General features: G+C 42.3%; 1 protein-coding gene across 1 annotated transcript in view; it reads right to left on the bottom strand.

Annotated features, from left to right (window-relative positions):
• SH2D4A (SH2 domain containing 4A) overlaps window positions 1-12,093 on the bottom strand; it is an 89,734-nt gene extending 77,641 nt beyond the window's left edge. The window contains exons 1-2 of the mRNA XM_004621555.2: window positions 11,989-12,093; window positions 6,690-7,073 (exon numbers count right to left, since the gene is read on the bottom strand). Coding sequence (XP_004621612.2) covers window positions 6,690-6,870 — 181 coding nt within the window. The 5' untranslated portion in view covers window positions 6,871-7,073; window positions 11,989-12,093. The remainder of the gene's footprint in view (window positions 1-6,689; window positions 7,074-11,988) is intronic.
• Between the last annotated feature and the right edge of the window lie 1,799 nt (window positions 12,094-13,892).

The raw sequence follows: 13,892 nt of genomic DNA, 5'->3' as shown, positions 1-13,892 counted from the left end.
GGAGGGGCGGGGCGGTCCTTGTGGCAGGTGTCCCAGGCCGCTGTTCTGCTGCTGTGACTCTCCATGAGCTCACCTGGAGAAGAGCGAGAACAAGAAAGAGCTGAAAGACTCCTCAGGTTAGACCTGAGCTCTGGGAGGCCAGGGGTCAGTGGGGAGAATGGCAGTAGACGGACTTGCAGAGAACAGACTTAGTTCACAGAGAAGCTTTAATCTACTGAGCACTCAAAACTGCATTTCTGTTTCCAGCCTACTTAAGACAACAGGGCCAGTATACACCATGATGAGTGAGATGAGTTGCATACACTACCTTGGAACTCTGAAATTATTTGCACTGTTTAATAAGAATATAAGAAGGACCTTTTGTAGCATTTCCATTAACTCATTATGGAAATGATTTGATTTAAGCCCTCCACACACACCCTAGTCTTTGCAGAGCCCATTGGGTTTGTTACTTTAGAAACTCTTGACAAATTCTATAACTTTTCTAGGACAATGGGTCAGTCCTACTTAGTACTACATCAGAAATAATAGCTGCATCGACACACATGCTCACACTTCATTCCTCATTTCTAGCTAGTGTAGACTTATGTAAAGTGTCACACTTCTCTTCAACATTGACATTTCCCATGTCTCTGGCATGGAAGGGGCTGATGCCTAGTGAGGAGCCATGGTGAGAAAGAGACCTTGACTTAGGTGAAACAGTGAGTCCTTGGTTTAGGTAGAAACCTTGGAGGTGAGACCTCAGGTACTTGTCTATATACACTCCTGCCCACAGGTTTACACAAAGATCTTGAGATTATGCTCACAGTTTTCCCTTCCCTATGAGTTCTTTAAGACTGGGGAGGGGGTTGTAGTACATGAAGGGATGCTGTCCTGCAGCCATTGGCCCCAACTCCCTGAGAAAGCTGTTGCTAGGAGGAGTTATAGGAGGAGTTGCCACTAAGATGAGCCCAGATTACCCAGGCACTTCAGAGGGGCCCCTACTCCCTAGAGAACAAAGCAGGTTCTCCTGGAGGGAGCACTTAATGCTGAGAGAGGGTTCTACAGTAATTGATGTGAGGAAGCTGCTAGAGAGCAGGCTGGAGCTACTCTGACCAGCAAGTAGGGAGCAAATGAACTAGAGGCCAGGAGACACTGCTGTAAGCAAATCCAGGTATGTGTTGCTATTGCCAGGACTGAGATGAGCCCTGAGAGCCCGGGAAGGGAGGAAGGTGTTGCTGTTGCTCCCAGTACAAGAGGACAAAGGAGAGTCAAACTAAGGGAAGACGAGAGAGCTAGAGCTGGTGTCAGAAAAACACAGGGGATCCCTTTGCTTGTGTTGCCCCCATCCTTAGCGAGCAGGGAGAGTTGTAAGACCCAATGCATAGGGATGAGAGTGCCAGACGACACCTGACTGATGCAGAGGGAAAACCTTAGAACTGTCAGACCAAAGGCAGCTTACCAGCTAAAACGTGCTTGGATCCAGTAATGGTAGATTCCTCCCCCTCTGGCTGCCCAAATCCAGATTCTGGGAAGGACCAGTTGCTTCATTAATATATGAGAGAGAGCAAAAGCCATGAACTCATATGGCCCATCAATTCCTACCATTGCCCTGGAGTCTCACAACCAAAAACCAGATGGGACTATAAACTATTATATAAAAATTAGGTGATACAAATCCTTGACAAAGAAGTGACCAGGATTATTTTATTTTACATGTGTGTGGCATGCCCACATGGGAGAGCCTCACAAGCTTCCCATGGGGCATTCATATACCAAAGCCAGTAACAAGGTGGATCTCATTCCCCTGACCCTAAAAGAGCCTCCAATACGGCATTGTTGGGAAGGCCGAGTAGAGAGAGGCTTCTAAAATCTTAGGGATTGGACAAATGGAGAGGTATTGAGACTGCTCGAGAAATTTGGTGATCAATGGGATTTCGTGATTCATGATTCATGTGTAGCATGATGTGCCTGGTGGGGGTGCAGGAGGCAGAGGCCAGAGGTTGAAGTCACCTCAAGTGCAAGTCATGAAACTGCAGGAACCTAAAATTGTTCACCCAACAGTCAGCACCTAGTCAACACCCCAACTGGGTCCAAGCTTGGAGGGACAGCTCTCTTCCATAGATGTGGGAAAGAGGTCGGGGGGAGGGGGCATGGAGAGAATGATCTACTTGATTCCCACAAAGAGAAGACCAAGGACTAAAGTGAGTAGAAGGCTTAAGAAGAGAATCACCAAGGCCTCCAAATAAATTTATATTACAAATGCAATGAGGTGCTGTCAGGGCTGATATCAATAGGGTATCTATCAGTACCAACTTGCTAAGCCATTGCTGAACTTCCAATATACCAAGCATCTCCCGCCCATTTGGTCTTTCTCTTGCCCTCTGAAGAAGACAACAAAGAATGGCTGGTTATCAGACATCCCCAGTGTGATGGAACATTGGTCATGTCCCTTCTGATTAATGTCCTTGCCACAATAGTCAGTAACTCTTTAGAATATTACTCAAGATTATTACTAACCAAACTTTAGGAAATGGAAGCAATTGAAGATCTGGAAAGGTAAGTAAGTCAGCAAACCTCCTACCCACCAGCCATCATCACCAAAACCACCATCATAGAGCTAATGAAATCCTGTCTATTTCCCAAAAGTTCCACCATTGGTAATCTTGAAGGGGGATTGAAAATTTACCGAAAATTTGGCCTTAGGAAAATGTACACAAACACTTTGTGTAGTGTTTTATACTTTTCACCGACTACCTCATGCCCATTCACAGTTCATAGAGCTAAAGCTAGAAATTGAGTTTCTAGGGGCTGGAGTGATAGCACAGAGGGTAGGGCATTTGCCTTGCATGCGGCCAACCTGGGTTCAATTCCAAGCATCCCATATGGTTCCCCCAAGCACCACCAGCAGTAATTCCTGAGTGCATGAGCCAGGAGTAACCACTGTGTATCACTGGGTGTGAGCCAAAAAGGAAAAAAAAAAGGAAATTGAGTTTCCATAGGACCCAGCAATACTACTTCTGGGAATATACCCCGAGGGCCCAAGAACACACAACAGAAAAGCCATCGGCACTTGGCACTTCTATCTTCTTTGCAGCACTATTCACATAGCCAGAATCTGGAAACAACCTGAACATCTCAGGACAGACAACTGTATAAAGAAACTATGGCACTTCTACACAGTGGGCTACTATGCAGCCAACAATCATAATATTTGCTTTTATAAATGGATTGACATGGAGAGTATCATGCTGAGTGAAATGAGTCATAGGAAGAGGTACAGACATAAAATGAGTTCACTCATTTGTGGAATATGAGAGGAGAGAGAGAGAAAGACAGAGAGAGATATGCAGGGAGGGAGAGGAAAACTGGGGACATTGGTGGTGGGAAATGTGTGCTGTAAAGGGACAGGTGCTGGAACACTGTATGACTGAAACCCAATCATAAATGACTTTGTAACTGTGTAACTCATGATGATTCAATAAGACAAAACAAGACTAAACAAGGTTAAGACCCTGTACTATCTCTCTAAGAAATCTATTCTGAAACCTTTTAGTTTTAAACACCACCCTAATGTCAGTTACTCTCTAACCCACACTGCCAAACGAGGCCTCTTACCTGAGCTTCTTTCTAGTGTGTAATCGAGTGAATTCTGATGTTGAGAAATAATCAGACTTCAGGTTCAATGCAAAAATCAGTTCAACAATATCACTCCAACTCTCCCCTCCTCTCATTCTCTGTCATAAACAGTACAACACCTCTCTCCTAGTCAACAAAACCAAAAGCGAGAGCCACCTGGTTTCCTCTGCCAGCATGCCCCTAGTCACTGAACACTCTAGACCATAGTCCTTAAATCTTTCCTTTCAAAACCCCTTTTTGCCTAAGTAATATTTATGCAGCCCCCCCATGGATAGGCATATAAAATAGGTATATAGCTCAGTTATTGATAATGAGTCATATAGGTTTTTTTTTTTTAAAAAATGTAAGGGTTTTTGTGATTCCCACATTAAGAAGATAGAATCTAGGTCACCCCAATTTCACATGCGTGATTGAACATGAACATATGGCTAGTGGTTTCCCATTTGGGCCACAGTTCAGCTGACAAAGACATACATAATCCTCTGTTTTGAATAACTGTACTTTCCCACTAAGTTTTGAAATGATTTTTTGATTTATCATCACTCAGTAAATCCGTTCTCCTGAGTTTATAAAACTATCTTCTATTATAACCTTATTATTACTAAAAGGTCAATATATTCCTGGGCTACATGATATATAAATACTGTAGAGATGCTCTTTGGAAACTTTCAACAATAGATTATACATTTACAGGGAAAACAAAAGGACCAGATTATAATAAAAAAGAATTCAGTGATGACCCAGAGTAGTGAAAAGGAATGTGATAAGCATTAGGTATTATTTAATGATCCAAGGGAAGGTCAAACTTCAAGGTAACATTTGACTAAGAAGTACTGAAAAACAGCAATATTTCAGCCAACTTGGTACCAATAGATAGGATGAGAATTCAGCAAGCAAGAAGATAGGTCTGAAATGAACAGAGGCCCAGAGTGAAGTCTTGACAAATAGTGGCAAGGAGCTTAGTAGTTCTCAAAACACAGATATAGCTTGTGAATGTCCAGACACAAATAGCACTGCCTTGTACTAGCTTCAGATTTATCTTGGAAGACAGAAGAAAAACAAAATAAAATGCTATCTTTCTAGGGGAAATAGAGAAGAACCTCAAACTTTTCCTTTTATGATAGTCAGATGAATTACTAATTTAGAGCAAAATGTATATTTCCAACTGTTATATTTAAGTAAATAATAAACTTTTGAATGCAAAAAACTGATAACATAGCTTTTACTGTGTATGCTGACATATCTCCCCACTCCCTGCCATGATTATTTTATAGTCATGTAGGGTTTCTAAAGGTAGATTCAAAACTTAGCAAATGAGAAATTTAAGCAAAGAGACTGAAATTATCACAAGGAAATCAAATACAAGAAGGCCAAAGTATTGCAAAGACTGCTCCTGAAGCTGGGGTCAGAACCCCTCAGCTTTACCACTAGCCAAATACTCTCACACCAGTAGATTATGTTCTCACCTGATCTGGTGCCCAGAGAAACCCAGGTGTCTCTGCTCGCATGACAAAAGAATGCAAGGAGATACATGAATCAACATAGAAATATAAGCGGGTCACACTACATTTTGGATCACAAAAATCTTAATAACTTGCTTGAAATAAATTTTTCATGAGTTATTATCAATAAATGCTTTATTTTATTACCTATTTTCTATGCCTCTTTACTTGAGGTTGCATAAAAATTCTCAGGTTAAAAAAAAGGGGTCCCTAGTGGGAAAAGCCTAAGAAGCTCTGCTATCAGGTACGGTGTTTTTTCCTTCTGTTTCTTTGGCGTTTGGAAGTCACACCTGGCTATGCTCAGAGATTAGTCCTAGATCTGTGCTCAGGCAGTCAGGCCTGGCATTGCTCAGCAAACCATATGCAGTGCTGGGATTGAACCTGGGTCACATGCAAGGCAAGTGACTTACCCACTGTATTATTCCTCTAGCCAACATAAAGCACTATTAGAGCCAAAAATCTGGGTCCTAACTGGCAGTGTGACCTTGAATATTTTATCTAATTTCTCTAATTCTATGTTTTTTCCATCTGTAAAATAGCACATATCAACTAGTTTTATAAAGATGAGACATTATATATTTACAAAACACTGAAAAATGTATGGCAAAACAGTTATAACTGGTGGGAATAATGATAATAATGATGATAGTAATAAATGAATCACTCAGATCTATTTGTATATCACTAAAATTGGAAAAAGAATTTAATAAAAGTGGTATAAGGTAAAGGTCACTACTTCATTTTTAAGAAATAAGATTTATTTTCTCATTCTTTGAAACCTTGGATCAAATTTTAGTTTTTCTAGCTTAATGAAAATGAGGAGGAAATGGTTTCAAATGCCTCTTTAAGTGACCTTGAAAACTATTTTTCAGAAACGACTTACGTTCATCCATGACTGAGTTGGGCAGGTGAGGGTGACGGGTTATTAACATGTACTTTTTGGTGCCAGTGTTTGTATTTTTTAAGACTTGTTATGAAAAGAAACAGTCACAAAAGTCCCTCTTAAGCTAACAGAAGTTCCTTGGATAAGGAATAAATACAAAAAAAAAAAAAAACCCACAACTTGCCTTACAAAATTAGCATTATTTCCCCCTTAGTAGCATTTGCTTTTTAAGTGGGAGTTACCATGAGAACGGTAATTCAGAGAATAACCTCTTAAAGTCTAAGAAATGCAAGCACAGTTGCTTGCTGTAAAGATGCTACTACAAGAATTTTACATGCATTTAGTAAAGGATTAAACAACTGTGACAATGGGGAGACATAAACTTGTTTTAATATCCTTTAAATCAAACATATAGGAGGTAACTTTTCAGCTTAAAGTCAACATGGTTTCCAGTAAAAGATCTGTTTACAACAACATAACTCCATGGTCATTGCTGTGTGCATGCACCTTTGTAATTTGTGTGAACTTCAAGTTGATTAACTGCACTATTAGGATCTAAGTAACATAAAGGACCATCTACCAAATTGGAATTCACACCTGGTTTGCTTCTGACTTCTGCAAAATGTTGAAAACAAGCCCGAAAGCAATCTCCTAACACATTCACAGTGAGGTGTAGCCAAGCGCACCTTTCTTTGGTCTGGATTTCACTGGCACGAGCTCCTTTTTTTCCATTGCTGCTTCTCTTTCTTTCCATCGACGGATCTGTTCCTCCCTCATCTTGAAGAACAGGATCTGTTTCTGCTCTTCGCTGAGCTCTGCCAGCAGATCAGGATCTATATACATCTCCGACAGTATCTGTTTCAGCATCTTTGCAAGGCAGGAGTCTTTTACACCTGTGGCAAAAGTTCTTGAAAATGGCTTCCGGGTATGCTTCCACTAGGAGGCACCTGCAGTCACCCCAGGCCTGCCCTGAGACTTGCAGCAATCAGTAATGAGTGGGAAAAGAATTCAGCAAACTGGCTTTTTGTTTCTGGCATCAAACATCCTTTTTGAAAGTGCTGATTGTGAACCTACAAAGAGAGATAGCCAAAAAGCGGGCAGTATTTAAATGTATAAATGCCAGGCAAGGATAGTCTTATAAAGCTTCAAGGAAATACAGTATCACTTTCCATTTCAGAGGGAAAAAGAAAAGCTGAGACACGCTTTGTTAAGAGTTTGTGTAACCTCTACCCTATAATTTCCAAAGATACTTTATCAAAAAACTCAAACAAACAAACTCCAACTTTTTACTGGTCAATCTCAGTAAAACAAAAAAATTAACAGAGATTTGGTCTACTCCCAACTAAGCAAACATATTATTATCTCAGAGTTTAACAAACCACAAGTTGTATGGTTGAGAAAAGAATTAAGGGGAAAAAAGGTACAGGAAGAAATTAAAAGGCTCTCTTCAAACAACTTATTTTAAAATAACATAATATTTTTAACATTTCATATGTTACCCTGAACCAAACAGAGCCATCCTCAAGGAAGAAAACACCCACCCTCTGCAAATGAAGCAGACCACAACGCATTTTCTCATTTCCCTTTAAATGTAGCATTAACTAAACACAATTATATGATTTAATCTTCACAGAAGAAAAATGCAATTTCTAGACAACCTACAAGACCCATGAAAACAGTTCGGCTTTAGGTACATGAATATTAGATACATTTTAGAAAGTTGCTGAGCATTAGGTATATCTTAATTTAATGACATCCAAGCTTATGGATCAGATAAATTGGAGCAAACCTCTTTATATAGATTATAAAGTATGGTTGCTTGATCTGAATGTTTTAGAGAGCTCCTTTCACAAGCATCAGGGGTGCCAGCATGCACACACCTACAGAGCCCTTTGACTTTTGGTGAAGGACAGGTGGTTAAGGGTGCCTAAAGGTTTGTCTCATATACATATGTATGTATATATATTCTATTCAATTGATCTTTTAAAAGCTTCATATTTTTGTAATCAGAAAACAATTTCAATACTGGAAAAAAGGCATTAAATTTATTCACTATATCATTGATCCTTAAACAATTTGACTGGGGAGGAAAAGGGAGTGAGCTACTAACAGCCTGCTGTTGACCTTACAGATAACAATCTTTGAACACATAATTTATATGTGCTATGTATGATGTACTATATTTCTTACAGTAAAGCAGTAAGAGAAAATAAGTTTTAGTTTATTAAAATCACAAGAGAAAACATTTACAGTATACTTTGATATTGTATATTTATATCACAAGATGAATCGTGTAGGCATAATATCAATATATATGATATAAAACTACTGATGTTGTGCATACTATTAACACTAGAGAGCAACAAAAAAGATGTGAAAAATCATATTTATTTATAAACAAAAATTTATGGACTAATATGTTCCAAAAATTTTCCATTACATTTTTGGAAAAAAAAATCTGTAACAGACTAGCACACTCCAAACTCATTATTATTCAAAAGTCAACTGTAATGGGATACACAGAAAAAGTTTACTTAGTGTGACTTTTAAGGATCAAATATGTTCTAAAAAATTAACTAATAATTTGGTATTTATAATGTCAATTACCTCACCATTTGAGCCATGGTTTCTCAAACATTATCTCTCCAAAGCAAGTTCAAATGCTCTCTTAAACTTCAGATTTCATCATACCCTGCATTCTAGTTTCATTCACATAGAGACACATATCTCCATCCCCAATAGACTGTGTTTCCTTCAGCTTCCCCTCTTCTTGTAAAGCTCATTTTCACCAGTCTGTCAAGCAGGGAACAACTCCAGCAACCAGAGAACCCCATAATAGCTGGTCACTATAGCTCATACCATTCTGAAACTTTATTGAGGATACAACTATTTTTTCCTGACTATACCCTATAATCTCCTGCTGCATTCAACTACTGGAGTTCTAATATAGGACAGTATAAAAATCTTTGACTAGCACAGAACCCTCCCAACCTTTCTTCTTAACTTTGTCCTTGGCATTGAGATGAGTTGAAGTCCTATATCATTTTCTTTACTTTAGAGTCCCAACAGTTTATTGGTGGTGGGACAAACAAAATTTATACTTAAGGAGAGGTTATTAGGTTGACTTTTGTCTGCAAATGCTTGTTTCCTTGGCACAGAGAACTCCTGTGAGATCAGGTAACGAGAAACCACCACTAGTGATCCTCAACATTCCAGTAAATGCCTGCATGTTGGCACATTCCATGACTTCAGTGGGTGGAGCCACAAAAAATAAATATGGTAGCAAATTGAACAGCCCAGTGAAGGCTGAGATTTCAGCGCAGTCCCCATTTCATCTTGGTTATTGTTACTGGGTATAGGGACAGATGCTACTCCTTGGAATTCTTGGACAACCAGATCATGCTGTTCAACTCTAAGCTGAAGGATGCTGTGCTCCTTGGGCCTTGAGGTGCTGGGGGCGTCCAGGGCTACCCTAGCAGTGCTTATGGGTGGGGTCTCCAGATCTACCCCAAAGGCAAGCGGCTGAAGGAGGGGGCTGCATGTGGTGCTCAGGATCAAACCCGGAGTATAAAAAGCATGCATCCTAACTCTTATGCTAACTCCCTGGGCCCATACCAACAGTAATGGTGTGAGTAAACCATGAAGTGACAAGTCGCCTTCTCCCCTCCCCACCACACAGAGGACTCCAACAGTAAGAGCTAACACTCGCATTATAAGTAATGACTTTTAGCACTTGACCTTTAGTCTCCAGAGCAAGCTGGAAGTACATTCTCTCATTCCCCACACCCTTGCCTTCCCCACACCTTTGCAGATAAAGAGGGAAAGTAGCCAGGCTGGCCTGTCTTAACTCTACTCTACTCCATTAGTCCAACAGAGTTTCTTTGTGAGCACAGAATCAGAACAGTATCAAGATGCATTTCCAGGGTGAAATTTCAGAAAGAAGACCGGCAAATTCCTTCAGGAGTAGAAAAACTGAACAGAAGCTTAACTACCTCTTTAGGGCAAAAGTCTCTTCACTGTAACTGTAGCTAAGCATAGGTGAGGCAAGCATAAGAAAGACCTACTTTTGTGGGAAAATAAAAACACCTAAAACACAGAAAGGATGTCAAGTTGCTTGCTTTCGTGACTACCCACGTGGTGATTTGCTCACTTTATTTGCTCACTTTAGTCATGGACACTTCATGCACTTGGATTCCTTCTCACACTGTCACTTGGAGTAGTCCAAATGACAAAGCCACTCACAAGTGTAGGCAGTCCTATAGCACCTCTGTGATGTGATTCTCAAGTTCTTTCACCATTCTAATTCTATTTATTTTTGTTTTGGTGGCAAACACGGGTTATTAGGTTTAAAGCTGAGTAACGAGTCTTGAAGGAAAAAAGACACTGGTTTCCCTGTGACCTCAGAAAACACTTGTGGAGCAAAGTGACAGCTGGGTCTTATGAGGTCAGGCTGATGGATATAAAAATATAAATATTTTCCAAGGCTACTGGTTCCTCCTGGTGGGAATTAACTCTGTCCCCACCCCTGTGCTTTTAGATGGAAAATCCCACCTCAGTCCTGGGTGCACTCAGGGATCCCAGCCTGGACCACAGCCTCTGTAGCTCCAGGTCATCACTTCACTTCTCTAGACTCAATTTCCTCACCTGTGAGAGAAAGCCTGAACTCTTTAGTGTTCGCAATTTGAGGGCTATGCCAAAGAATCTAGTGCAAAGATGCAGAGACAAGGAAAGCCGGGTGGGGAAAACAGGAAGGAGGGAATAAACCAGGGGTTGGGTGAACTTTCACTCCCTGCGGAGACAGGCGCTCATTGTTGATACTGACTCAGATTCTACACTTTCCTCCAATAGAGAGAGTGCAGTAAACTACCAGCTGAAAAGAATGTAATAAAAATGGAAAAGAAAACAAACTCTGATTTCGTCTTTTATTGCACAAATGACAAGCAACAAGTCCACATCTATTAATTCTAACATTTGTTTTCTAATGAGTCACTGGACCCATTTCTGTCTGAGTACCCAAAAGACTGGACTGACTGACACAGACCATGACCCTGTTCTGTAATACAGGGTCATGGGATATCAATAATGCAACAAATGTGTTTTTAATAACTTTTGAACCCTTAAAAGATAAAAGAAGCCAAGAGACAGCCTAATTCATAAAAATACTATAATATCAGCAGTGAAACTTCAGTCCTAAGAATATAACTTGAAAGTTTGAATTATAATTCTTTTAAACAGCTCCGTTTTCAGCCTTGTCTTATTCAGTTTTATTCACTATGTGTGGAAAGGCAATATTTTTGAAGAAAAATGGAATTTGGAGGTGAGAGTAATGTGAGAGATCTATAGATCTATATCTATTATATCATATACATATCAGAAATTCGAAATTTCTGTACATAATTTAACTGGGAGATTTCACTTACGTGCTAATCCCATGCTGACACACGCCTTCCATTTACACACTAACTTAAAATGTATGTATCTGAGTTGCTGTTTCATCGCGTAGACACTCCGCACCCCTTTCAGGAGCTGAGAAGCGCTGGGAGGCCGCGGCACGTGGTCTGCACACCCTTCCCAGGACTAGGGGCCAGGATGGGGCAGCAGCAGCCCTGGGAGCCACGGCGAACAGCCCGTGGGGCCTTTCGGAGCGCGGCAGGCTGCACACTACACCGAGCCACACACTGGCTGGTCAGCGACGCGGAACCCCAAACTACCCTGGGCCTCGGCGTCCGGGCACCGGGCACCCGGCACCCTGCCGGCGCTGGGCGCGTCCCGGCTCACCTGCCCGCGCGCTCCCGGCTCCCCTGACCCCGCAGTCCCGGCTCACCTGCCTGCACGCTCCCGGCTCACCTGCCCGCGCGCTCCCGGTTCACCTGCCCGCGCGCTCCCGGCTCACCTGCCTGCACGCTCCCGGCTCACCTGCCCGCGCGCTCCCGGCTCACCTGCCCACGCGCTCCCGGCTCCCTTGACCCTGCAGTCTCGGCTCACCTGCCGTCCCGGCCTCCCGCGACCGCCGTCCGTGTCCACCGCCTCCGCCCGCCCGGCCGCATGCCCAGGGACTGACGCGCGAGGCCCGCCCGCGGGGCTGGACACGATCCAGCAGCACCCAGAGTCCGGCCCGAGTCCCGCGAGGCCCCGCCTGCCCCGTGCGCGGCTCACCTCGGGGCAGATTCCCGCCACTCCCACCCCTCATCGAGTCAGTGGGCAGTCCCGCGGCACTTGTGGCACCGGCGCCGAGTGAGCAGGACCAGGGCTGGAAAAGGGGAATCTGGAAAATAACTGGGCCAGGGAGGGAAAGCGAAAGAATCTGGAGAGAAGGAAGGAGGCGAAAGAATCTTGCCAATTGCAGCACCAGCAGGGTGGGGTGGTGTCCCGGGAGGGGCAGCTGGAGAACAGGAACAGGAATCTCTCCCTCTGCCACGGCCCAGGGGAAAGTCTGCAGGGCATTTTCCACTGGAGTGTGAGAAGCGGCTGGCTCTGCCTATGTAGGGGCAAAAGGCAATAAAGCAGCTAGTCCGATAAGTTCAGGAGCCTGATTGCACATCCTCAAACAAACCTTCCTCGTTGGAGCAGAGATCGGCTGGCGGCCTGCCTGTGTAGGAAACGTTCCAGGTCTCCTGTCAGGGTAAAATTCTGACCTTAGGCCTGGTCCCCACTGCTTCAGCGAATTGCCAGTGGGTACTTTAAATTGGTATGCAGTGTGCTTTGTCCCTGGGTACTGCCGAGCTGAGCTCAAAATGAATCCTGACCGTTCAGGAGTTGAACAGGAGAACCATGAAGAGATGTTCCTCAACCACGATACCAGGAACTGCCAAGTGCCTTCCTTCACACTCAAACTCACTCCTTACATGCCCAAACAAGTCCTAACACCGGCGCTCCCACTCTACTAGTAAACAATTAGCCTCTCAAGACACTGGTAGTACCTGCCTCATTACTTCGTTGTGAAGATTAAATGAGGTAGCATGTAAGGTGCTTAGAATAGTTTCTTATTGTGCTGTGTTCAAACATTCAACTCACATTATTTAACATCACATACATGCTATAATTCCATGATACCACTGCACAAGGCTTCTGTGTAACTAGACTCCAAGTAAACAAAATATGTCCCTTCTGAGATTAGGTTATAAAACGCCAGATAACCTGTCTGACCTCTTTCCCCATCTTCTTCCCCTACTCTGTGTGTGTGTGTGTGTGTGTGCGTGTGTGTGTGTGTGTTCATGCGTGCATGCGGTGTGAAAGGCGCATGTGGAGCCGAGGTAAGGATTCCAGTAAATGGCCTCAGAATGAGTGTAGATGACAGAGCACTGCCCAGAGCTTCAGTTAAGTCACACTGGAATTCATCTGTGATGTCTGCCCAATAGTAAATGTCTATTGCATTAGGCCCTACATTTGACCTAGTATGTTGTACAGCAATAGTGTCTAGTACAACTGCTCATTGGTTTTGTTTCTAAGTCAGTATAAGCTAGTGTATACATGGAATTTCACATACTTCATAGCTTATCTATAAACACATCCTGAACTCCACCCCAAAGCTAAGAAAGAGTGTATCTGAAGGCCTGGTCATCTGCATTTTTAAATTAAATTTAAAAACATTGTACTTAAGGTAATATATTTACAGTGGTGTTGATAATATATTTACAGTGGTGTTGACATTTATGGTCTTGGTTGTACAAATTTACCTCACTTCGCCACAACCAAAATGCCCAACCTGTATTTTGAACATGCACTTTAAGTGATAGGATCAAGGATAGAACTACAGGACATGATTTCAAAAATTCTTCAAGAAGTTTTTCAGGTCAAACCTTTCTAAGTGTAGATGTTAAATTCATTTCTCAAATATTAACTCTAATCCTTTATTTGGTTGCTAAATTTTTCTCTGATGACTGCTTGCT

The sequence above is a fragment of the Sorex araneus genome, chromosome 1, assembly GCF_027595985.1.
Source record: "Sorex araneus isolate mSorAra2 chromosome 1, mSorAra2.pri, whole genome shotgun sequence".
In the NCBI taxonomy this organism is placed as follows: Eukaryota; Metazoa; Chordata; class Mammalia; order Eulipotyphla; family Soricidae; genus Sorex; species Sorex araneus.
This window is presented reverse-complemented; position numbering and strand designations above follow the sequence as displayed.